We start from the raw sequence: 26,195 nt of genomic DNA on the forward strand, positions 1-26,195 counted from the left end.
GGTCAACATTAGCACAAAATAAGAGATGTACACTGCATCTATGCAATGACATGTTTATGTCTTGGATTATGCTTAAATGTAAATAAAAATATAGTTCTAACAAAAAAAAATGTTTCAGTTATAAAAGAGGCAGTTTATTGCATAAATGACAGATGTACTGGAACTGTTTCTTCTACTACTAATATGGAATAGCCAAAAATCTTTAGACAGCCACATGGGAAAACTGCTTATCATACAAAAGGCTTTTAAACTTTTCTGGCAACACTGCAGTAAATCATCCTGTGTCAGTGAATATCATTTGTATTATAAGTTGGCTGATAATTCCTGTAACTAGAATGCGCATAAGAACTTCACAGTTCCTAGACTAGGGGATCCGAAATTGTTGTAACATCTTTATTTTTATTAAAGGGGAACTGTCATTGATAGGGAGATGCGCCCAAACAGCAGTGGAAGCTTAATGATTTTTTATTAAAAATGCTTAGTCATTATATTGTATGTTTTGAGAAATAAATAGTGTGGTAGTGCGCTTACTCAGTCTCTTCTCTTCCTGCAAAACAACCCAACCATGTAATATGTCAGGAGTGCAGATTGCTGACTCATGCAGGAATCAACCAATCAGAGCAGGTGAAATGTGTTAGCAACTCACTTATTAGGGCATGTGTGCTCCAAGATGGCCACCTGCACCAGGTGGCTTAGTGCTGGGGCATAGTTGGTTCAAAAAAACTGTTGCTTCCAACTACGGGAGTGTGGGTTCTATTTGTTACACCTTTGATAGGGGTTCTTCAATCATACACTACAATTTAGTGCAGTGATCGCCAACCAGTGGCTTGTGAGCAACATGTCGCTCCCCATCCCCTTGGGTGTTGCTCCCAGTGGCCTCAAAGCAGGTGCTTATATTTGAATTCCTGGCTTGGAGGGATGTTGCATGAAGTTTTCCTGCCTGCAGAGTTGCATGAAGTATGGCAAAGCTTCACTTTTTAGTAAATGTGTCCCCATGTGTACTGCGAAAAAGAGTCTCTTGTAGTCTGCCAGTCCTCACTGGGCAACTAAATAACCAATCGCAGCCCTTATTGGTCACCCCCTAGGAACTTGTTTTAATGCTTATGTTGTTCCCCAACTTTTAAAGCTTGTGCTGCTCCTCATCTAAATGTTGCTCATGGTCAAAAAAGGCTGGGGACCCCTGGTTTTAGTTGGCGTTTTCTAATAACCATAGTTCACCTTTAGATAATTTAGTGGCATTTACCATCACTATTCTTCACTATGCTTTTGGAAAAGCTTTTAAAACCTTTTTGTAACTGGCAGTGGTATCTTGACAACATACAAACTTTTTGTACTGTAGGACACCTCATGAACTGTGACTTGATTATTACATAAAACTCTCTCTCTCTCTCTCTCTCTCTCTCTCTCTCTCTATATATATATATATATTTATATATATATATATCAAGGCTTTTTTCTCATGATGTTAAGTACTGTTTATATGCCAGTTAGGTCTACTTCCAGTTCATGTTATAGTTCATATTAACTTAACTTATCATTACTACCACTCCTTTGCTATATTATACATTGACAGGTTGGATTTTTTTTTTTTTGGGGGGGGGGTGGATTGGGGGGAAATGATTCCTTTATTATAAGTCTTCAGAGTATGAGATACCTGTATTATATCCATGCAAGAGGTAAAATGTTGACAAATAGTGAAAACCATGTTCATACGTTTGTCACTAATAAACAAATACTGTATATAACATTCACAGTAATATAACTTGTATATAGGTATTGGATCCCTTCTCCGGAAACCGATTATTCTATATTAATATCTTCACATTTTATTGTACTACTGTGGCCCATATAAAGTCTATAATTGACAGCAGTGATATCAGTTCTTCATTTTCTAACCTTTTGCTGATCAAAGTTAATTACCTATTGGATGCAATGTGTGACTGCACTAATGTTATTTCACGCCTCTGTTAGTAAATCAGACCTTCTGTCACTGAAAATTAATGTATAGCAATGCTAATAAGGGGATTTAAGGTGATAAACAATCAAGTCAGATTAATAGATGTACAATATTTTTTATAATTTGTGTATATTTTTTTGGTATGGGCTAATTATCTGCAATGTTTTAACCTAAGCTCTTCTGTAATCTTGCCATAAAGAATAAGAAAATCTTTTTCTCTGTCTCTAAAATTACTATAGATAGGGCCCAGAATAACATACCTCTCTCCCTGCATTCAGTCTTATATTGTTTCTACAGCACAAGCAGCTCATTTCAGATACTTCCTAGTGTAGTCTAAAGCTTCACCCGCTATTTTTTTTTTGAGCTCTACTTCTTTCTTTAACTGTGAAGACTGTAAAAGTGCTGCCTACTGTGCATACCTGGTTGATTTCCATCATAGCAGAGACAGCAAGCATGCGCAGTAGACACCTCTTTGACCATCAAAGAGAGGAGAGCTCAGAACAGAAAAGGGGGCGGAACTTCATTCTAGACTAGGAAGTAGCTAAAAGAACTGCAGTTATGCTGTTTGTAATTTAGAAAGGACATGAGACTGAGACATGTTAAATAGGCTAAAATCAAACATGGTCTTAGAAAACACAACAAATGAAGAATTTTTACAGCAATTGTGTATCTGAGGGATTTTATGTATTCAGTATTTTATATAGTAGAGGTATTACTCACATCTAAAGCTATGCCAGGCAGTCTGAACACAAATACGCAACATATTTAAATGCTCTCTGCAACTATTGTTACCAGCGTAGCACGGAGAAATAAAATGGGCTTTTCCTATACTACACTAGATGGCAGTATGTTAATTCTAATCAGTTTTCAGTAGGAAAACGTGACCGATATCTGCTGTATATGTTCTAAATGTTTACATGCAAATTACAGATGTGCACTGATGTTCAAGTGACAGCTTCTTTCCATAGCGGACGACATGTCACTTACATCTCACGCATACATAGGGAGTTAGACATGTAAGGCACTGTAACCTGGAAACACACAATGTGTCAGAGTATCAGTATAATTTATAGATTTTCTTAAGAAAGACATGAATTAAAAGTAACAAATACTCTTTCTCTCTTCTTTTATGTGTATATATATATATGAAACCATATGAATGTTTCTTTAATTCCCTCACTTGGGGTTTGCAATACATTAGTATCTCTATTTATAATATTGCAGGTGGCATCTCTATTAATATTCCCTTGGCTTTCTGTTACTTACTGCAGCAGCATAAAAAGCAATATTAATTATACTGAGCATGGAAAATCCATTCTTACCGGCCTTATGCAAATCTAATCATCATACGTTTCAAGCTGTGGCTCATGCTGATACAACATCGACTGACAAAAAATATAAAGTATTTCAGAGGGGAAAACCTGCATTTTCATGTCATTTTTACATTTTTTGTAGCTTTTGGCTAGTACATAGGGAAGCAATTACATGATAAGGAACACTGATTCCTTTGGAAACAAGATCAACCACAACATAAAAAAACTAATGTGATTTTTATTTAGGTTCTGTAAATTGTAAATATTCATAGAGAACACAAAGTTGCTGGAACGATTGATTTCACTTTACTGCTAACCTACTGTACATGAAAGGATAGACCTGAATACTGCACAGGCATGTAATACTCTTATACTAAACATATTGCTCTTTCTGCTACTCATGATTTTTTTGGCAGCTTACAGTTTCATTATCTTGGAAACCCAAACTGTATGAAATAAAAAGGTGGGTTTGGGAAATTCCTACTCGGATACAGGAAAAGGACACTTCCTGTCTAAATTATATTTTAATTAAAGTAGAACCCCGATTTTACATGCCCTACTTTTACATTTTCCCATAGCCGACAATTTTCACAGCCCCATGCAGGCAATTGGAGTCTTTTTTTATTATTAATTTTAAGTTTTTCCATATTTATTGCCTTTTTGTTCCCCGGAATAATTTCTGCTGTAATTAAATGGGTAAATAACATACCTTTTGTTTGATCTAGGAAATGTATGCATTATATTCATGTGTTGTAGCTTTCGATTGAGAAGTCAAATTTTGGTATTGGTGTCAAAGCATTGCTGATTGGGTTCAAGTAAAATTTGGGGTTTTAAATCATTATTACTATAATAAGATACAGTTGATTATTAGAGGGAATAATACAATATCATCACTAGCAGTAAACAGAAAATAGAGAGGTACCATGTAAATGATGGATCCTATTAGTAATGTGTGGGCCAGCCCCAAATCCACAGGTTGGGGTGGGTTCAGGTCATCATCCACACATCTTTCACAGGTCGTGGGCATGTTCGGACTGAACTTTCACCCACCCCTCCGGCAACCTCACTATGTTTAGCTGTTGCCTCCACACATCTATATGTGTAGACCCGCCTTTATTGTAGGGTTTGTACAGTAGGTTAGGGTCTGATGTGAATCAGAAGTAGGAGGGTTAGGGTTGTGTGTGGGTAGAATTTTTGTTGACCCACACATGCCTACATATTAGCATACAAAATATGAAAATAACTGTGTTTTGGTAAATTCCCTCACTGTGCTGGGCCTCTTGTGGACTGTCAGGGATTTGGGGGTAATATTTTACTCACTCTAGTTATGTATTACTTGGGGTATTGCTTACCCTGCTGGATTTTCTCTAGATCTCTCTCTCTTTGCCCCTTTTAGTAGCAGACAGCACCCCAGTTCCCACTGGGTGTTCCTTTCACAGGCAGATAACCTCCATAATCTTTGTCCTGCTCAGTGAGCAGAGGGTAACCTTCCTACAGAACCTCAATTTTTGAGCTGGATAAGTGTACCCACCTGTTCCTATGAAAACTTTCCATCTTCCAGGACCCAGCCATAATTCTCTATATTCTCTGTTTAGCACCAACCTCTCCTAAAGTTTGCATCTCCTAAACCATTTAACTTATAACAGGTCAGATCTACTGTATGAACCATTGGTAATTTTTATTGGGGGGTAACAGTGATTACCCTTATAAAAATTCTAATTCAAGCAGAAAAGAGCTTTATGAATTGCTCTTCAATTCCCTTGTGATTATTGAATCATTGGGGTGTAAAAACTTTTCCTTCCCACACAGCAGCTGACTCCGAGCCAGATCCGTTTTCAAACCGGCAAATCCGCGTTACAGTCACCTCCGTTTTCCACACAGCAACTGACTCCGAGCCAGATCCGTTTTCAAACCGGCAAATCCGCGTTACAGTCACCTCCGTTTTCCACACAGCAGCTGACTCCGAGCCAGATCCGTTTTCAAACTGGCAAATCCGCGTTACAGTCACCTCCGTTTTCCACACAGCAGCTGACTCCGAGCCAGATCCGTTTTCAAACCGGCAAATCCGCGTTACAGTCACCTCCGTTTTCCACACAGCAGCTGACTCCGAGCCAGATCCGTTTTCAAACCGGCAAATCCGCGTTACAGTCACCTCCGTTTCCCACACAGCAGCTGACTCCGAGCCAGATCCGTTTTCAAACCGGCAAATCCGCGTTACAGTCACCTCCGTTTCAGAGCTCAGGGCCGGGTGTCAGTGGGCGGGAACATTCGCTAAACGGATCTGTGCCGCATCTGTGAAAACGAGTGCGCTTCAGTGGTAGTACTACATCCTCAGAGCTACAAATTTCATAAAGGTAAGTCACAGTCTATTAACAGTTTTAGTGCCACAGGACGTAGAATCTACATCCTGGGTAACAAAGTACCTAAGTGCCACAGAACGTAGATTCTACGTCCTGCACTTCCGGATTTGGGAGCGGAGGAGCGGCTTTGGAAGCCGCTTCTTCACTCCCCGCTTGTTCCCCAGCCTCCAGACAATAGTCAGAGGGGGGGAAAGAGTGGCTCCTGGGGTGCGATAGCCCAGGGGCCCCATAAGAAAAGCCGTGCAATCCGTGCCTGGCTTTAACTATCTCCTTCTGCCTTTCTCTGCTTCCCCCTCTGCTCAGCCCCCTGCTTCCTGCCACTCCTACTCACTGCCAGACTGCTGCTGCTGCTGTCTCCCTGCAGATCCACGATCTACTACACAAGTAAGTGCCAAATACACACAAAAACACACATACACTAATAATATACTATAATGTTGTCTGCATTTGTACAGTTTTTACTGGTAAATCTGCTATATCTGCCCTCCATTCCATCTACTCTGTGGCCTTGTTGTCTGCATTTGTACAGTTTTTACTGGTAAATCTGCTATACCTGCCCTCCATTCCATCTACTCTGTGGCCTTGTCTGCATTTGTACAGTTTTTACTGGTAAATCTGCTATATCTGCCCTCCATTCCATCTACTCTGTGGCCTTGTTGTCTGCATTTGTACAGTTTTTACTGGTAAATCTGCTATACCTGCCCTCCATTCCATCTACTCTGTGGCCTTGTCTGCATTTGTACAGTTTTTACTGGTAAATCTGCTATATCTGCACTCCATTCCATCTACTCTGTGGCCTTGTTGTCTGCATTTGTACAGTTTTTACTGGTAAATCTGCTATACCTGCCCTCCATTCCATCTACTCTGTGGCCTTGTTGTCTGCATTTGTACAGTTTTTACTGGTAAATCTGCTATACCTGCCCTCCATTCCATCTACTCTGTGGCCTTGTTGTCTGCATTTGTACAGTTTTTACTGGTAAATCTGCTATATCTGCACTCCATTCCATCTACTCTGTGGCCTTGTCTGCATTTGTACAGTTTTTACTGGTAAATCTGCTATACCTGCCCTCCATTCCATCTACTCTGTGGCCTTGTCTGCATTTGTACAGTTTTTACTGGTAAATCTGCTATATCTGCCCTCTATTCCATCTACTCTGTGGCCTTGTTGTCTGCATTTGTACAGTTTTTACTGGTAAATCTGCTATACCTGCCCTCCATTCCATCTACTCTGTGGCCTTGTTGTCTGCATTTGTACAGTTTTTACTGGTAAATCTGCTATACCTGCCCTCCATTCCATCTACTCTGTGGCCTTGTCTGCATTTGTACAGTTTTTACTGGTAAATCTGCTATACCTGCCCTCCATTCCATCTACTCTGTGGCCTTGTCTGCATTTGTACAGTTTTTACTGGTAAATCTGCTATATCTGCCCTCTATTCCATCTACTCTGTGGCCTTGTTGTCTGCATTTGTACAGTTTTTACTGGTAAATCTGCTATACCTGCCCTCCATTCCATCTACTCTGTGGCCTTGTCTGCATTTGTACAGTTTTTACTGGTAAATCTGCTATATCTGCCCTCTATTCCATCTACTCTGTGGCCTTGTCTGCATTTGTACAGTTTTTACTGGTAAATCTGCTATATCTGCACTCCATTCCATCTACTCTGTGGCCTTGTCTGCATTTGTACAGTTTTTACTGGTAAATCTGCTATACCTGCCCTCCATTCCATCTACTCTGTGGCCTTGTCTGCATTTGTACAGTTTTTACTGGTAAATCTGCTATATCTGCCCTCCATTCCATCTACTCTGTGGCCTTGTTGTCTGCATTTGTACAGTTTTTACTGGTAAATCTGCTATACCTGCCCTCCATTCCATCTACTCTGTGGCCTTGTTGTCTGCATTTGTACAGTTTTTACTGGTAAATCTGCTATACCTGCCCTCCATTCCATCTACTCTGTGGCCTTGTTGTCTGCATTTGTACAGTTTTTACTGGTAAATCTGCTATACCTGCCCTCCATTCCATCTACTCTGTGGCCTTGTCTGCATTTGTACAGTTTTTACTGGTAAATCTGCTATATCTGCCCTCTATTCCATCTACTCTGTGGCCTTGTTGTCTGCATTTGTACAGTTTTTACTGGTAAATCTGCTATACCTGCCCTCCATTCCATCTACTCTGTGGCCTTGTCTGCATTTGTACAGTTTTTACTGGTAAATCTGCTATATCTGCCCTCTATTCCATCTACTCTGTGGCCTTGTTGTCTGCATTTGTACAGTTTTTACTGGTAAATCTGCTATACCTGCCCTCCATTCCATCTACTCTGTGGCCTTGTTGTCTGCATTTGTACAGTTTTTACTGGTAAATCTGCTATATCTGCCCTCCATTCCATCTACTCTGTGGCCTTGTCTGCATTTGTACAGTTTTTACTGGTAAATCTGCTATATCTGCCCTCCATTCCATCTACTCTGTGGCCTTGTTGTCTGCATTTGTACAGTTTTTACTGGTAAATCTGCTATACCTGCCCTCCATTCCATCTACTCTGTGGCCTTGTCTGCATTTGTACAGTTTTTACTGGTAAATCTGCTATATCTGCCCTCCATTCCATCTACTCTGTGGCCTTGTTGTCTGCATTTGTACAGTTTTTACTGGTAAATCTGCTATACCTGCCCTCCATTCCATCTACTCTGTGGCCTTGTCTGCATTTGTACAGTTTTTACTGGTAAATCTGCTATACCTGCCCTCCATTCCATCTACTCTGTGGCCTTGTCTGCATTTGTACAGTTTTTACTGGTAAATCTGCTATATCTGCCCTCCATTCCATCTACTCTGTGGCCTTGTTGTCTGCATTTGTACAGTTTTTACTGGTAAATCTGCTATACCTGCCCTCCATTCCATCTACTCTGTGGCCTTGTCTGCATTTGTACAGTTTTTACTGGTAAATCTGCTATACCTGCCCTCCATTCCATCTACTCTGTGGCCTTGTCTGCATTTGTACAGTTTTTACTGGTAAATCTGCTATATCTGCACTCCATTCCATCTACTCTGTGGCCTTGTCTGCATTTGTACAGTTTTTACTGGTAAATCTGCTATATCTGCCCTCCATTCCATCTACTCTGTGGCCTTGTCTGCATTTGTACAGTTTTTACTGGTAAATCTGCTATATCTGCCCTCCATTCCATCTACTCTGTGGCCTTGTTGTCTGCATTTGTACAGTTTTTACTGGTAAATCTGCTATACCTGCTCTCCATTCCATCTACTCTGTGGCCTTGTCTGCATTTGTACAGTTTTTACTGGTAAATCTGCTATATCTGCCCTCCATTCCATCTACTCTGTGGCCTTGTCTGCATTTGTACAGTTTTTACTGGTAAATCTGCTATATCTGCCCTCCATTCCATCTACTCTGTGGCCTTGTTGTCTGCATTTGTACAGTTTTTACTGGTAAATCTGCTATATCTGCCCTCCATTCCATCTACTCTGTGGCCTTGTTGTCTGCATTTGTACAGTTTTTACTGGTAAATCTGCTATATCTGCCCTCCATTCCATCTACTCTGTGGCCTTGTTGTCTGCATTTGTACAGTTTTTACTGGTAAATCTGCTATACCTGCCCTCCATTCCATCTACTCTGTGGCCTTGTCTGCATTTGTACAGTTTTTACTGGTAAATCTGCTATATCTGCCCTCCATTCCATCTACTCTGTGGCCTTGTTGTCTGCATTTGTACAGTTTTTACTGGTAATTTTCATTTTTGGCACTAGCCAAAATCTATAGACTATTAGCTCTTTCTGTAGTTTTGTACATTTTATGACCCCCCATAAAACTCCTCTGTAAATAAACTCTGTAAGTCACTTTATATCAGGGTTCATCTTCACTCTTGCTATACTCCCCCCCCTCTGACACAGCTGGGTGATTAGCCTGTTGCTTGATCAATTACAATCAGTTGTGATTCCCCAGCTTTGCCTCTCCCTATTAAGACTTTCTTAGGGGAGAGCATTTGCTGGGGGTTGAGCATTTGCAAGGGTGATTTGTTCCAAAGTGATTCGTTTACAAGTGATCTGAACGAGTTTAACAAGGAGTTAATCAGAGGAGACCTACAAGGAGAGCCACTACAGACTGCTGCTTGAAATTAAAGAACTGTCTCAAATGCAGACCAACTCATTAATGCACTGAGGAACCATTGCCATTCTCTGACGCTACAAGACTACACCTCACCTGATAATGGCAAAATGCACTTCATTTCTTCTAATTGTATGCATGGTGCTCCCTAAGGTAGTCACTTCCTTTAACCCCCCTGCTGTCTGTCCATACTCCATCCACATATCCTCCTCCCTGCTCCCATCTACATACTCCAGCTCCTTCACCCTTTATAACTACTTGCAATACCTCTGTCCCCCGGTTACTGTCCCTACGCGGAGGCGCAATCATTTTAACCATTTACCAGTAAATATGTTAATAATAGGCTAAAAATAAGAAATAAGAAACACTGAATTTTTTTTGTTCACACTTAATATTTATTTAGAGACTATGAAAAGGAGGGAACCACCTTTAACAAGTTCTGGAGTCAGACGGAGGGCTCGCATTGCACTTGAAAAACGCCTGCATGACATTGCAGACTTACAACCAGAACCAACTTTTACAACAGCTTACGAAGCTGATGCATATTCCACAACCAATGACAGTGACTCAAGACTCTCTCGGACAGACGAGCATTTAGATTCTATTTGCACAGATGATTTTGGAGGATTGACTGAAAGACAGTGTGTTTCAGAGCCTGACTCTGAATCCGAACCAGAGGTTGCAGATGAGCCAGTCAGCTTTGTTGAAACTTTAGCCAACTGGTCTGTACAGTTTGGTGTTTCTTTAGTTGCCCTATCAGCTCTCCTTAGTTTGTTGAGAGTGTACCACCCAGAACTTCCAAAGGATGCCCGAACCATCCTTAAAACAAAAACTGAATATAAAATTCAACAAAAATGTGGTGGGTTTTATCATTATAGAGGTATCCTGACAGCTCTCTGGAACACCCTAACCAAACTAATTGAAAAGTTTCCAAATGGCTTTACTTTTAAATTGCAAGTAAACATTGATGGCTTGCCATTGTTTAAGAGCACAAATTTACAGTTATGGCCCATTTTAGGACTCTTGTTAAATGCCCCAATGAAAGAACCTGTTGTTATCGGGCTCTTCTGTGGTACCAAAAAACCAAATGCCCCTGATGAATATTTGAAAGACTTTACCCACGAGTTAAAACAGCTGCAGGAAGGAGTCTATTTTAAAGAAAAAAAGGTTTTCTTTGAACTGGATTCTGTTGTATGTGATACCCCTGCTAGAGCTTTTGTAAAAAACGTAAAGGCACACAATGGTTATCATGGATGTGATAAGTGTTGCCAGCCAGGAGTTTATGTTAACTACAGAATGACATACCCCCAGAATGATTTTGTGTTACGGACTGATTCATCATTTTCAGACAAAGTTGACGAGGACCATCATCATGATGGACCACATGGATTTTTTGGTCTAGATGTGGGCATGGTGACTAGATTTCCTATAGATTACATGCACCTTGCATGTTTAGGTGTTACACGTAAATTGTTAAATGTTTGGCTGAGGGGCCCTTTGAAATTTCGCTTGTCCTCCGGTTGTGTTGATCGCATTTCTCAAACTCTGACTCAGATGCGTGCGTACATACCAGTTGAGTTTGTAAGGAAACCAAGATCTTTGAGAGAACTAGATCGTTGGAAAGCTACTGAACTTAGACAGTTTCTGTTGTATACTGGTTCTGTTGCTCTGGCACCGTATTTAGATCATAATTTATATAACAACTTTATGTTATTTTATACAGGTATTTGCATCCTTGTTAGCCCGCAGCTTTATTCTTTGTTTAACAATTATGCAAACACGCTTCTTACAGCATTTGTAAAACATGTTGGGGAGCTTTATGGAAAAGATGCCTTAGTGTATAATGTGCATGCCTTGGTCCACCTGTCAGCTGATGCCAAACTACATGGTTCTTTAGACACTATCTCAGCTTTTCCATATGAAAATTACCTCCGTACACTGAAGAAGTTTGTGAGAAAGCCAGAATTTCCTCTTGCGCAGATAATAAGAAGGTTATCAGAGGTTGAAAAAATCAGTAGTTCTGAGTTGCCCTGTAAAGCTTTAAGAATGCAACATTATGTTGGACCTGTTCCTGATGGCCTTCAAGCAACAGCACAGTACAGGGAGCTGAGGACTGAACACTGGTCAGTGAAAGCTTCAACAGGAGATAATGTTTTTGCTATAGGCAAAGACATTTGTGTTATTCTTAACATTGTTCAGTCTGTAAAGGAAATATACGTTGTGTTTAGAGTTTTTACACAAATTGCAAATTTTTTCAACTATCCAATGAGCTCGGATTTTCTTAGAGTATTTATTGTGTCAGAGCCAACAGGACCATTAAGGGTAGCCAAAGCATCACAGATCTCTCACAAGTGTGTACTCCTTCCTTACAATGATAAATTTGTTGTCATGCCTCTCTTGCATACCCGCTTATAGAACACAGCTCTAGTTCAGGTTAGGGATGGGGTTAGGAACAATATGACGAAAAAGACTGACAAAAACTGACAAAAGACTGCTTTACTTCACAAAGGTTTCTGGATACTGGATTTTGAAAATGTGAGTATTCCAAATAAACCACTTTAGATCAGTGGTTCTCAATTCTAGTCCTCACTAACACACCCGATTCAGATCAGATCGATAGAAGAGCGCTCCATGCATGATCGGATGATCCCTGACCATGATCCCAGAGCATGGTAGTTCTGATGAGGTTTACTTTGTAAATTTTCTTTTGCTTTTACTCTTCTCTGGTAAATTTCTAACTTGAACAATTTATTTTTTGAGAAATAACAAAATATATTATTAAGTGTAATACAGCAAAATTGAGTCAGTTATCTTATTTACATGTTAATAAAACTAAAAAGAAAAACAACTAACAAGAAAAAGGGGGGAGCAGGTAACTTGGGGTAAGTGGTAAATGACTGATGGCTTTATAATACATTTTATGAAGCATTGACAGTAACACTTCATTTCATGTACAGTATAAAAAAAGTACACCAGAAATTTTTGTAAATATTTTATTCTATCTTTTCATGTGACAACATTGAAGAAATGCCGCTGCTCCAGTGTACAGTAGAGAGTGTACAGCCTGTATAACAGTGTACATTTGCTGTCCTCTCAAAATAACCCAACACACAGCCATTAATGTCTAAACCGCTGGCAACACCCCAAATGGAAATGTCTAAATTGGGACCAACGTGTCAATATTTTGACACGTTGGTCCCACCATTCACCATTATTTTCTAGCACTTATATCCTTTTCCATCTTTATGTAGAGCAACAATTGTTTTTTTCAGATCCTCAGAGAGTTCTTTGCCATGAGGAGCCATGTTGAACTTCCAGTGACCAGTATGAGAGAGTGTGAGAGCAATAACACCAAATTTAGGGACTAGGGAGGGAAATGGCTAATTGGGACCAATTTTGGACATTTCCACTTAGGGGTGTACTCACTTTTGTTGCCAGCAGTTTAGACATTAATGTCTGTGTGTTGAGTTATTTTGAGGGGACAGTAAATGTGCACTGTTCTTACAGGCTGTACACTCACTATTGTACATTGGAGCAGAGTGGCATTTCTTAAGTGTTGTCACATGAAAAGGTATATTAAAGTATTTACAAAAATGTGAGAGGTGTACTCATTTTTGTGAGGTACTATATATGTTGTTACCTGTGCTTGTATGTTGTGTCAATTTTAATTGTTTGAGGGAAAAGGCAATCTATGCTGGTGATAACAGTATGATCAAAGAATGCTAGTACATGGATTGAAGGAAAATGTTAAAGGAATGTTGTATGTCTTTTAAAATATGTAATACTTTCTGCAAAAACTTCTTTTTCAGATGTTTTTGGTTGTGGAATTTATAGAAACAAACACTGTTAACATTATATCTGAATCATGGCTTGAAGATGGTGTCACTTGGTGGCCAAACTATAGAAGCGACGAACGCATAAACCGAGCTGTTCAAAAATGTGAAGAGCCAGGAGCAGACTGGAAAAAATATGATGTTCGAGTCCATTCAAGAACAGGTAAGAATCTGCTTTAGAAATAAAATGAAATTTATTTGTAATTTCTGTGAACTAAACTTAAAATTTTTTTAATTTCAATTATTAATGGTTTCAAATTTCTATATTGTACACATTAATTTACACAAATTTAACAGTCAGTACTTAATAGTGGGTCTAGAACAACAGCCAAACCACTTTAGATCAGTGGTTCTCAATTCTAGTCCTCACTAACACACATGATTCAGATCAGATTGTTAGAAGAGCGCTCCATGCATAAACTGCATTCCGATTGAGATGATCGGATGATCCCTGAGCATGGTAGTTCTGATGATTTTCACAGAAAATTTAAATGAACAGCTAATATTTGATGTACTATAACAGGTGGAGTAATATTTATGTGTCGGATGCGGGTCAGATGGGCGACAGGCACAGACGGATTGCAGATTCAATTTGAGATTGTAGAAGTGAGGGTATTTATTTAATTAATTTTATTTATTTTTTGTGAATTCTGATCAGGTGATTACCTTAAAGCAAGACAGAAACTGAGGGCCTTGCTGACCTGCAATACCTCTGAATTACAAACAGATGAGGAGGAAGAAGTGATTAGGAAGAGAAAAATTAAGCCAAGGTTTCATATTCTGAGACTATTACTCCACTACTACTATATACCATTTAAAATACGTTTAGAAATATTTAACTATAGAGCTTAAAGGCTAGGTAGTGTAAACTTCTCTTTTTTTGCTTTGAAGTAATTTGCTATAATTGCCAAAGGAAGCAATGGACTGTTTGGATATTTTGCAGTACTATAAAGGGTCAATTGATACAAGCCATACTATAGATTCCATAGTGTAGGTTAATTTAATATTTTGTGTGTCTTTTTATGTATTTTGAGTGTTTTTAGGTTTTAATCTTTAACAAATTGCTTTAAGTTTTTAACCCTGCCAAACATTATGATTAGTTGGTGTTTGTTTTGTTTGTTAGGCAAATCTTTGGCGATACAGACTCTGACAGTGAGCCAGAGATGGCTATAAAGAGGAGATGCCACAATGTCCTCCCTTGTCCAGTACCACCTATTCCTCCCCCTACTCCTGACAATGAAGCTTGCCAGACTACTGCTAGACCTCTCCTAGACCAGAGGCAGACGGAATCTTATTTTACTGGTATATTCTTGTATTTTTGTTGAATAGTTTTTTAATACTGTTATGTTAATGTTACAACTGAACATGTATATACAGTCAAGCCGTGGCAAATTTTATCTTAAGTCAAGGTACTTGTCTGGATCTGATGCAGTTAATGTAACTGTAAAGTTAATGTTTTTATGTGCTGAGTGAATCTGACAGATCTTGGCTGAACATTGTTCGTTGTAAGTGCACATAATTAATAGAAACTATAAACATAAAGGATTTATTATTATAATAGTAAATTTTTCATAATTTGTTGTTATTCACTTAAAAATATGTTATTGACATACCTATGTTTCACAGCAGCACCACCTGCCCCCTTAAGTACATCTTGCATGCCTTCCAGTCCTCTGCCCCACTCCTCTGTTGGCCATTTTGATACGATGCATTTTCAAGATGATTTTTGCTCAGGTATTTTTTTATAATAATTAATATATATATATATATATATATATATATATATATATAGTATATTTTTTAATAATTCTTTGCATGCCATCTTTGATCAACAGTCAGTGAGCTAAAAATAATGACTCTCCCCATGCTCAGGGCCTCAAGTTGCAACACGTGTCTCTCACACACCATCAAGCTCTATGGGCCAGATCTCTGCCACGCCTCTGCCAGATGAGCATTTCTTTAGGCCCACATTTAGACTGGGGAAGACAGGCACTGGACCAATTCCATGCTCTGGTAAAATCTTTTTTTTTTTATTTCAAACATCCAGTTTTTCAAAATGATATATAATAAGAAAACTTTCAATCTTTCCTTTATTGTAGCTGCTCAGCTGCACATCCTAACTTTATTGGATTATGTGAAGGAACAGCAAACGGCGATTGCTGCTGCTGTGAACAATCTTGCTGCAAGACTGGGGACAGAGGCTCCTGTGGCTGAAATGCCTAAAGACATCAGTATCCCCCTGACCACTGTGCCTGAAGTTGAGGAGTTTGAGGAATGGCTTAAAGACTCAAGAAATTCACAAGCTAAACAAAACATGGTATGTTTTTTCCCATTATCTAAAGCTACTTTATGGTTGTTGTACCTACGTTATCTCAAGTGGTTCTGTGCCTGTTGTAGTGATACTGGCCTCAAATATTAATATTAATTCTTAGTTTTGGTTACATATTATTTAAGGTGAGAGTGTTAGATACAGGGCACCAATTAATATAAAGTTTGGTACTCATTCGGTTCATGGTAGAGAACAACGTGATCAAGACCATCCCTCCCTCCAGTGATCAGGTGCTCAGTCTGTCCATTAAGAAACATTAAGCAAACTCTATGCAGAGTTAACCCATGGAAATCTGCTGGACCAGACAACATTCCTGGCAGAGCGTTCACGGAATGTGCAGAACAGCTAGCATCTTTAACATTTTCCTGAGCAGCGCTGTTGTTCCTACATGCCTCAAGACAATGACCGTTGTCCCTGCGCTGAAGATGTCTACAGTTTCCTGCTTCAATTACTAACGTCCTTTTGCTCTCACACCCACTGTGAAGAAGTGTTTTGAGAGACTCATCAGGAAACAAATCAAAACACAGCTATCACGCTCATTGAACCCCTTGCAGTTTGAATATCATCCTAACTGCTCCATGGATGATGCCACAACCTTCCATCTGGCCCTTACACACCTGGACATACATGAATGCTGTTCATAGACTTCAGTTCAGCATCCAGTACAATCATTCCACAGCACCAGATTGAGTAATTGAGCCTGCCGGCCCTGAACACCTCCCTCTGTAATTGGATCCTGGACCTGAATTATGTTGTCTACAGTATGTAGCATCAGGGTCCTTTAGGAACGTTTCATTTCACTGTGTACTGCGTCAGCTATATGTGGTTGTAATGACAATAAAAGCGTCTTGACTTTACTAATGTCTCTCTCTATTTTTGTAGTCAGAGAGGGTCCTCACCGTAAAACGGCCCCTGGAATATGCTGTTCTCTACATTATATAAAAATTTTTCGTTTTGATTAGAGCAGACAATATAATATATTTTTGTCTTTTCAGATATCTGCTCTGGGTGCTGTTGGAGGTCAAAACACCAAAAGAGTGACATGGAACATACTTTCAAGGCTTTACTCAGATGCAGTAGCCAAACAAATAAACTGGAAAGGAGTCAATGGGAAGAAGTGCTTTAAGGAAATGCTCACAAGAAGTTTGTTGATCAGTAAGTATTGAGTAATACCAAGAAGTTGAGTATTAGATACATCTTTAAAACCTAAACAATAAAGTTACTATGCCATTATTATGGAGCTTATTATTCTGTGGAAGTTAAAGATTCTTTTTTGAAAGTTTTTCTTTATTAATTTTGGAACAAAAAGAGAATAGTAAAGGAGGAAGTGAAAGAAAATAGGAAAGAAAGAAGGTACTCATACATGGTAATACTCAGTGGTGGGCGTTTACATTTGAAGAAGTTTCATTTGTAACGGTGCCTAGCTACTTGTCTAGGGTTTGTTGAGGTATTAGTGGGTTATGCTATTCGTTCGTACTGTCAGCCAGCAGCTCCATATTTTGTCGAACTTGGCCGGGCATCCTCAGGCCAGGTAGGTAAGTTTCTGTCTTGGGAGTGTGTCATCCACCAGCTTTATCCAAAATCCCAGGGTTGGCGGTTCCGTATTTTTTCATGTCAGCAAAATAGCTTTCTTGGCATAATGTAGGAGTTGCTGCAGACATATCCTGTCCCCTGAGGGCAAAGTAAGACCTTCCGTATGGCCCAATAGGCAAAATTCAGGTGTCCTGATATTCGGGAGTCCCAGCAAGGAGCCCATATGGTGAGCCATAAGGTGAGTATGGTGGTCCTGTACTGCTGGATTAGGACACTCCCAGAATACATGGATGTAATTGCCCTGATCTACATTACATTTTACACACATCTGGGTATCCCTGGTATATGCGTGCCAGCCTGTGGGGGGTTAGGTACACTCTGTTAAGGAATTTGACCTGTATGTAGCGGTCCCTTGTTGCTGTATTATTTTCAGTTATTTGTTCTAGTATATCTTTCCAGACATCATTATCTAGCTGGGGAAAGTCCTGGGCCCATTTCAGCCTAATATGATTTACTGAGTCAAAGCTCCCCTGCAATAGTATGGCATTGAACCAGCTGAGGGGTTTGAGCAGATTAGGTCTGTGTAGGTATCGTTCAAGGGTACTTTCGGTAATATTGGGGGGCTCCCTGGGGAACTGTATCTGGAACGCATGTTTCAGCTGGAGGTACCTGAAGAGCATGTGGTTCTGCAGGTTAAATTCCTCCTTTAATTGAGCGTATTGCTTGATACCTCCTGCTTCCACCACATCATGTAGGTGCTTTACCCCTGCAGCAGCCCAAAGGTTAGCATCTGGGAAGGTCCTGAATTGCGTAAGGGTGTTATTGCCCCAGAGTGGTGTCCACTTGGACCAGCTATTTGCTTTTTTGTGTATTACTTTTACCGTTCTAGAAAAGACCTGGATTCATGGGATTTCATGGGTGGGGTTAAGGGGTGTATGGACGGTATCCCTCTATATATTTGGTTTGCCAATGCTTCAAATGAGGAGACCACTGCTGCTTCTAATACCGTGGCCTGGTTATTTGGATCTGGGTGAAGTTAAAGAGTCTTATTTTTCTTTTTACCAGGGGCTGTAAGAAAGAACCAGTCTTCGACCAATGCAGCAGACAGTGAGATAGATTCTTATGCCATCCGTTGGTTCAATCTTGCTCCTGACCGTGGCGGTGGCCGGAAAGAGCGTTCAAGAGTCAAAGAGGCGTTAACTGAGGTAAATTCAGATCCAAGAAGCATAGTGGCAGTTACATTTTTTCATTAGGATAACAAGTCAGTAATAGAGGTTGACTTCATGATAAAAATAAATTTCAACTTTTATTTAATGCAAAAAAACTCAAACATTATTAAACAGCCATTGATTTATAGATAAAAAATTAATAAATAAATGAAAATATTTTTTGTACTAGAATTTGTAAGATAACTTAATCAGTAAAATAAGTTATAAGTTAATTTGCAGTTTATCCATAGTCTGTCTCATAACACTGCTTTAGTGGAAAAATAACAGCTTTCTTATTGGTGTGTTTTTTTTGTTTTTTTTCAGATGGCCCATGGGAATTAAATTGTTTGACTGCTCTATCGGATTGTGTTTTTGTTCATTGGGATAAATCTGTTATTAGTATTCTCTGTTTTGTTCTGACCACATTGTTTGGACACAGGGGACCAACTCCTGTAGTTGCACAGTTAAAAAAAATAGTAAATAAATAAATAAATTTATTTGCATTGTTCTTGTACTGTTTTATTTGTTTTTTATTTACACTTTGCACAATAACTATTTTTGTCAACAGTGTTGTAAAGATCAGTGTTTGTTTTTCTTTTATTAGCATAAATATACTGTCAATTTACTTTACTTTGAAACAGAAACAGAAAAACAATACTTAAACAGTAGTCCAAGAACTGCTTGTGATCACTGACTTTATTGGATGTTATTCCTTATCCTGTCACTCCCCTACCGTCTTTGTTAGTAAAAGCATAACAAGGCTCAAAACATGGAGAAAATATTGGTAAATAATGTTTGTGACTAGCAACTTAAATTGAAATTAGATCTCAGTTGACTTAAATTTCAGGAAGTGTTGCATTACAACTATGTGGTAATAATTAGGTTTTTCTTATTGTGTAGCACTGATTTAAGCTTGGTGAATATTATGGAAGCACAGTAAGTAAAAAACTGTGTTAGGTAGAAAGTAAGGTTAAATCTGCTCTGTGTAATTGTTTATGTATGTTTATAGTAAAGTAGTGGCTGTTGTGTTAGAATTAACATTAGATGATCAGAAGGCATTTTAATACAGTATTTGTTTATATAAAAAAATAAGTAGCAAAAGACAAAAAAGATATTTTAGATAATAAATGCTTGAAATTCTAGACAACATAGTCTTGGGCCAGATCTGAGTCAGCTGAGCGAACTCCAGGCCAGATACTATGATGATTTGGCGCAAATGTGAACCACATCTGGCCCACATCTATTCCACACTTCTGGCCCACATCTGGGGCTGGTATGGGACCAAAACCAGAACAGAGCTGGACCAGATCTGGTCCACATTTGAGCCAGATCATCATAAAGGAATCCACATCTGGCCCACATCTATTCCACACTTCTGGCCCACATCTGGGGCTGGTATGGGACCAAAACCAGAACAGAGCTGGACCAGATCTGGTCCACATTTGAGCCAGATCATCATAAAGGAATCCACATCTGGCCCACATCTATTCCACACTTCTGGCCCACATCTGGGGCTGGTATGGGACCAAAACCAGAACAGAGCTGGACCAGATCTGGTCCACATTTGAGCCAGATCATCATAAAGGAATCCACATCTGGCCCGGAGCCGGCTCAGTGCTGGTCCGGATAAGTACAATCGGATCTATGCCAGTATTGGCCCGTTGTGCCAAAAGACATCGGCCCAAGTCAGTTGCGCGAATCTGGCCCAGAACTTACGATGGGTCTGGGCCAGATCTGGACCACATGATTTTTGCTATCTGGGTTACCTCTGAACTCTAACTCTGTATAGGACAGGAGTGCCCAATGTCAATTCATTAAAATGCTTTCCTGGCTATCGAAAAAAATATTCCTGACAGTGAGGAAAGTGTGATAGCGTTTGCTACTGCTAGGAGTCCCCAGTTCAAATATGAATAAATCTGCCCCCTCATATTCACAAATTTGCTTTTTTTTTACCAATGTTGATACACTCAGTACAAAACTACCATTACTTCCCCCCTAGATGTTAAAGCACGTACATTAATTACACGGCCACAATGCTACCTCACATCAGCATTATGTAACGGAAAGGTTTGATGAGGGAAATGCCAACTCAGCCCTTTGAAATGGATTTACATTGACACAAATCAATGAGTATGCCTTATGGCTTTTTCACCCCTTGCATTACCTTTGCTCTTTCACTGTGATCCTTGTGAAGATCTGTCCTAACCTTATGTTGATTAACTTTGAAATAATATGAAAAGTATGGATTATATGAGTTTACCTTCCACCCCTCCATTGCTATTTCACTCATGTTTTGATTAAAATTGTAAGTACATTGAACAGAGATCTCAAACTCAAAGTAGCATGTTGGGATATTGTCAAGACCTTTATGTTTTTTTACACAAGGAAATATTGAAGGGCCATGGCAAGATGCAACCGCTGCACTAATATTTTGAAGACATTCTCTAAGATGCCTATTTATCAAAATGTTTTTCTTTTTGCTTCCAATAACCTGGAAATGTTAAAAACTGTGAATTTTACTTGATCAGAATTTGAAAAATGCAAGCAACCATACTCCAGCTAACTTACATACTCTGTTCCCCGATCACTACCCATCATGCTGGAGGAATTGTGGGAATATCGGCACTCTCCCACATATTTTGTGGTCTTGCCCAATGATAACCCCATTATGGTCAGAAATCTCAGGACTACTGAGCAAGCTATTACGAAACCCTGTACCAGCTGATTTAACGACCTTTTTGTTAGGTAAACCATCCCAAAAACTAACAAATCGTACCAAGCATTGATTAATCATGTTTTAACAGCCACCCAAATCTCGATAGCTGCAAGATGGAAAACTCCAGCCCCCCACACTAGCTGAGATCAAGCGAAGAGTGGAGTCAAATAAGGCATTTGAAGCCGGAATCGCTAGATTAACCAATAGAACCCCTCACTTCCTTATTAAAAAATTAAATTTGGACACCCTGGGAACTGCTCGCCAACGAAGGCTGAAATTCCATTACACCTTAGAAATGTACCTATTTAACATGTGCTTTACTATCTACTTTTTCTTAATCTTTCTCTGAACTTTGGATATTATGGAACATACCACATACAACTTACATATATCTTCAATAACTCTATTACACTGCATTGTTGTTATAGATATGTTTACTTCTCATCATTGTTATTGTACAATCATTGTACAAACATTGTTAAAACTCAATAAAAATATAAGTTACAAAAAAAAAAAATGCAAGCAAATCAAACCATAAAATGCCCTGTATACCTTCAATTTGTAATTTTTTTCATACTTCTTAATGGATACTAAGCTCAAGAAAAAAATTAACCTTAAAAAACTCAAATTGACTAAATAGTTTATAGGTAATTTTGCCCAGGACAGCACCCATTGACTTCTACACGACCTTGCAAGCTTTCAGATGCCTTTTCTCCACTTAATATCACAAATTTGCAGTTTTTTACTGTTAATTCAAATTCATGATTATTAGTGCAAAAAATGACAAATAACCCCTTAAGTGTTAATAAGCTTTTCATTGAAAATGTCCTGTTATTACATATATTTATGGGTTTATATGATATATCTTTACAGTTGCTGTCTTAATTTCTTTACTCACTTGGTCTGTAATAAAAGATTTCAAGACATTGTAAATCCAAATAGAACATTTTGCATAATTAAAGCAGATGTAATTCTAAGCAACTTTCCAATATACTGTAATTACAAAATGCTGATGATCTGGCTGTCCATTGCTTTTCCCTGCACTGCTGGTTCTGATTACTTTTACTGTTGAAACAATGCCGCATCAATTAACTCCCCTCCTGCCAAGACTCCATTTCCCACAATGCCTTGCATGGTCTGTCATTAAAGATGTCTAAGAAGTAAAATTAGAAAAATGTACAAGGGATCTGGAATGTTGGCCAGAGAAAAGCTGATTACTGGTAAATGGGATCTCTTATCTGGAACCCTATTTTTCACAAAGCCTCATCTTACGGGAAGGCCATCTCCCATAGAGTCCATTTTAAGCAAATAATTCAAATTTTATAAAAATGATTTTCATTTTTGTCTGTAATAATTAAAACACAATACAGTACCTTGTACTTGATCCCAACTAAGTTGCATGAATCCATAGTGATGGCAACACAATCCTGTTGGGTTTAATTAATGTTATAGTGATAAGTCTAAAGGCATTCTTTTTAAGTACTTACTGCATATCTAAATTCCCAGATCCCTGCTTGCTTCTCTGAGATATGGTGCTGGCAGCCTACAGCAGTGTGAAGACTACAGTGACATCACTGAAATCTCTCCCCCCTTCCTGTAGGCTGCCAGCGGCAGCCTTCCTATTCTCTGAGCATGTGTGTAACTTGATCGTGTCTCCTGTTCTGAGCTACACATACCCACCAGCCAATCAGAAGTGGATCTGGCAGAGGGGAGGGAATGAAACACATGTGCAGTATGCAGCAAGGAGGGAAAGGAAGGGAGAATACCTTTTTAGAGATGGCTGCCTGTTCTAGAAAATGTGAAGTAAGTGTGACTGAGTAAATATTTGATTAGGTGAGCCAAAAGTGTGGCGTTTTTACTAAACAATAGGAGGACTATTGGGCAGTATGCTTTTTACATTTTGACTTGCATTCTCCTTTAAGGTATGGAGATCCAAATCCATCCAAATTCTGAAAAAGTACCAAGAATTCTATATAATATAACATTTAACTATACATGTAGTCAGGACCAGCAGTAAAGAGAAGTGGCAAACAGGTACTCATTAATAATTTAAACTCTATCATTAATACATACTGGAAAATTGCTTGGAACTTTTTTCAGTTTCTGTTTTTATTTTCACAAAAGGAAACCTGAATATCTGTGTTATACTTGTGTGTAAAGCTTGAAGTTTTGTGTTAGTTTTGTGCTTCTGTAGCATGAGGTTAACCTCCCTTGTGGTCTATCCAGTGTAACTTTTACTCCTGGTGCATTTTAGCCAATGACTTAAATCATTACTAGGCTTGAGAGATTTTTTTAAATTATACAGCAGTAGGGTGAAATTTATTTATATGTGAGTGGTTAAAATTGGCGCTAATCTGTGATAGAATTGTAGCAAGTGTTTTACTTTGCAAATTTTTAGTCAAGACTAGAATGCTTTTTTTTTCACCAAGCATGGATTCGCTGCAAAATTCCAAATTTCACCATTGGATACAGTCATGTCAAAAAAGTTACGGGGTAGCTGCATTTTGTTCGTTTCATGAGTTTTTCAGCAGTTTTGCAAATTTTTCGCCAAAGCAAAATGGAACAGATTCACTCATCACTACTCATAACATTTTTCTCTGACTAAGCCTAAAGTGACCATTTATCTCCACTACTGCAGTTGCATTCACGCCAATTTATCAACAGTCAGTTTCATGTAAAACCCCATTTATTAAAGGTACTTGCATCATATTGCATCGTTTGCACTTCCTGCCTCCTGATCCAAATCGCAATCACGTCTATTGAGATAGGGTAACCCTGGAACAGGGGTGGGCCAAGCAGACCGGGCACCCTAGGCAACCCGGTCGGCCACCTCGCCCCTGCACCTTACCCCCCCCTCGCATGCGTGTCGAGCAGGAAGGGGGAAGGAATCATTGCCCTCACCGCGTTATGACAACCAGTGAGGGCAAGAGAAGGGACAGCGGGCTAGGGGTAGGCAGGAGAGGTTGGTGCCTGTCGCCCGCCAATCGTTGCGCCTTAGACAGGTGCCTCTTCTGCCTTCTCCTAGTTCCGGCCCTGCCCTGGAACTTATGCCACCTCTGGACTAGGGAGTAGCCCCAGGGTTCCTTCCATGCCCTGCGTCAATGAGCACAGTGCACTTCTTTCTAAATAATACTAAACGCTGGAAATTCTGCCAGCCGGACGTAGACATTATTTGTCACAATTGCATCTGATTTGCAACAAGGTGCAAGCACAATCTTGTTTATTTTGACACATTGGCTGAAATTGCGAAAGACACAACTTCTGGGGGGAAAACTGCATTGTGGGGAAAAAATCATGGCAATTGTGTTTGAAATTGCACTTTGCTCACTGCAGTTGTGGTTGTAAATTAAAGGTGTTAATTCTATAATTTTAACTCTTGGGGGCACATTTACTAACCCACGAATCCAAATCCGAATTGGAAAAATTCCGTTTGGAAAACGAACATTTTGCGACTTTTTCGTATTTTTTGCGATTTTTTCGGCGCCTTTACAAATTTTCGGAAATTGCCGCGACTTTTTCGTTACCAATACGATTTGCGCGAAAAAACGCGTGTTTTTCGTAGCCATTACGATGCGCTTGTATCTTGTCACGACTTTTTCGTATTGAGCACTCGTAAGCGGCGGGCGAAACTTTCAGACTTAGCATGATTTTGGAAGCCTCCCATAGGACTCAATGGCACCCTGCAGCTCCAACCTGGCCCAAGAAAAGTCACCATACTGAAGCTTGAATGAATCCGAATCTTTCGTACTCAGCGCGAAGGCTACGAAAAAGTTGCAACTTTTTGCGCAAGTAGTAACGCTACGAAAAAATCGCCAGATTTTGCGCAACATTCGGAATGGCAACGAAAAAGTCACGACAATTTTCCGAAAAATCGCCAAATACCGATCATTATGAAAAAAACGCAATCGGACGCATTCGGCCCATTTGTGAGTAAGTAAATGTGCCCCTTATAAATGTGTCCATTTATATAATATTAATTTGTTTTTTTAGTTACCAGTTTTTAGTAATACAATTAATGTAGTTTATAATAAGTTGCAAACATTTTCTTAAAATATCTCTTTTGTCCTTTCATGCAATAAAAGTGGTTAAATTAACACAGGTATTTTTCTATGTTATGAAACATAATCCATCCTAGAGATTATATTTCTAATTATTCAGCCTTTCAGCCTTGCAGGATTTGAATACTTTTAAAGTACTGCTTTGAACTAAAATGTATAACAAAGCTATGTATTCAGCTCTTCTTATTGCAGATTAAATAAATCACAAATGTTACTTTTAATAACATTTGTTGAAAATGAGCATTGAAATGAGATGTTTCATTTGGAAATTTGTTAGTGGATTTGCCAGCAGATGATTCTCATTTTAGTCTTGCCGAGGTTGGATACACAGGAAAAGTATTAAAGCAAAATAAAGACTATTGGTTTAATTTTAGTGTCCCGCGGGTTTTGTCACACCTGAAAAACAAAGGACTATGGAAAATTTGCCAACCATTTAATTATGTAATTAATCTTAAATGATGATTTAACCGAACATATTTTAGCCAAACCGCCCTGCAGCCATGAACATATAAGTAGCTAAGTTAAGTGGTGACTGTAGATAATGCTAATATTTTGTTAGCGTACATAGTATTTCTTTAGCAGTTTCTATGCATCGTCCGGGTTCCTTAATTTCAAGTAGGATCTCCAGGCTCTGTGTTCCAAGCAGCAGGAAAATGAATTTATAGTTAATTAAAACTACCTTTGAGCTGGCTGTGTAAATAGGCACACTTGTACATGAGTCAGAACAGGAGGTGGGACAGACGCACTGGTGCCAAGTGCAGATATAGGGTAATGCAGGTACC

At 39.2% G+C, this 26,195-nt stretch overlaps 1 protein-coding gene across 1 annotated transcript; it reads left to right on the forward strand.

Moving 5' to 3' along the window:
* The first annotated feature begins 5,978 nt into the window (after window positions 1-5,978).
* On the forward strand, window positions 5,979-19,147 carry LOC116408798. The gene is made up of 10 exons (XM_031896682.1): window positions 5,979-6,014; window positions 13,546-13,732; window positions 14,228-14,339; window positions 14,693-14,871; window positions 15,196-15,303; window positions 15,442-15,582; window positions 15,669-15,886; window positions 16,894-17,053; window positions 18,497-18,636; window positions 18,964-19,147. Exons 2-10 carry the CDS (start codon window positions 13,546-13,548, stop codon window positions 18,979-18,981), a joined length of 1,263 nt encoding a protein of 420 aa, XP_031752542.1. The 5' UTR covers window positions 5,979-6,014; the 3' UTR covers window positions 18,982-19,147.
* The last annotated feature ends 7,048 nt before the right edge of the window (window positions 19,148-26,195 follow it).

Source organism: Xenopus tropicalis, chromosome 2 (assembly GCF_000004195.4).
Source record: "Xenopus tropicalis strain Nigerian chromosome 2, UCB_Xtro_10.0, whole genome shotgun sequence".
NCBI classification, from domain to species: Eukaryota; Metazoa; Chordata; class Amphibia; order Anura; family Pipidae; genus Xenopus; species Xenopus tropicalis.

Excerpts from the sequence above, each read along its gene's own strand:
- LOC116408798 (XM_031896682.1), top strand. The coding sequence starts at position 13,546 with ATGTTTTTGGTTGTGGAATTTATAGAAACAAACACTGTTAACATTATA. Across the intron at positions 14,340-14,692 it reads AAGAGAAAAATTAAGCCAAG|GCAAATCTTTGGCGATACAG; the intron begins GTTTCATATTCT and ends TTTGTTTGTTAG. Across the intron at positions 15,887-16,893 it reads CACAAGCTAAACAAAACATG|ATATCTGCTCTGGGTGCTGT; the intron begins GTATGTTTTTTC and ends TTGTCTTTTCAG.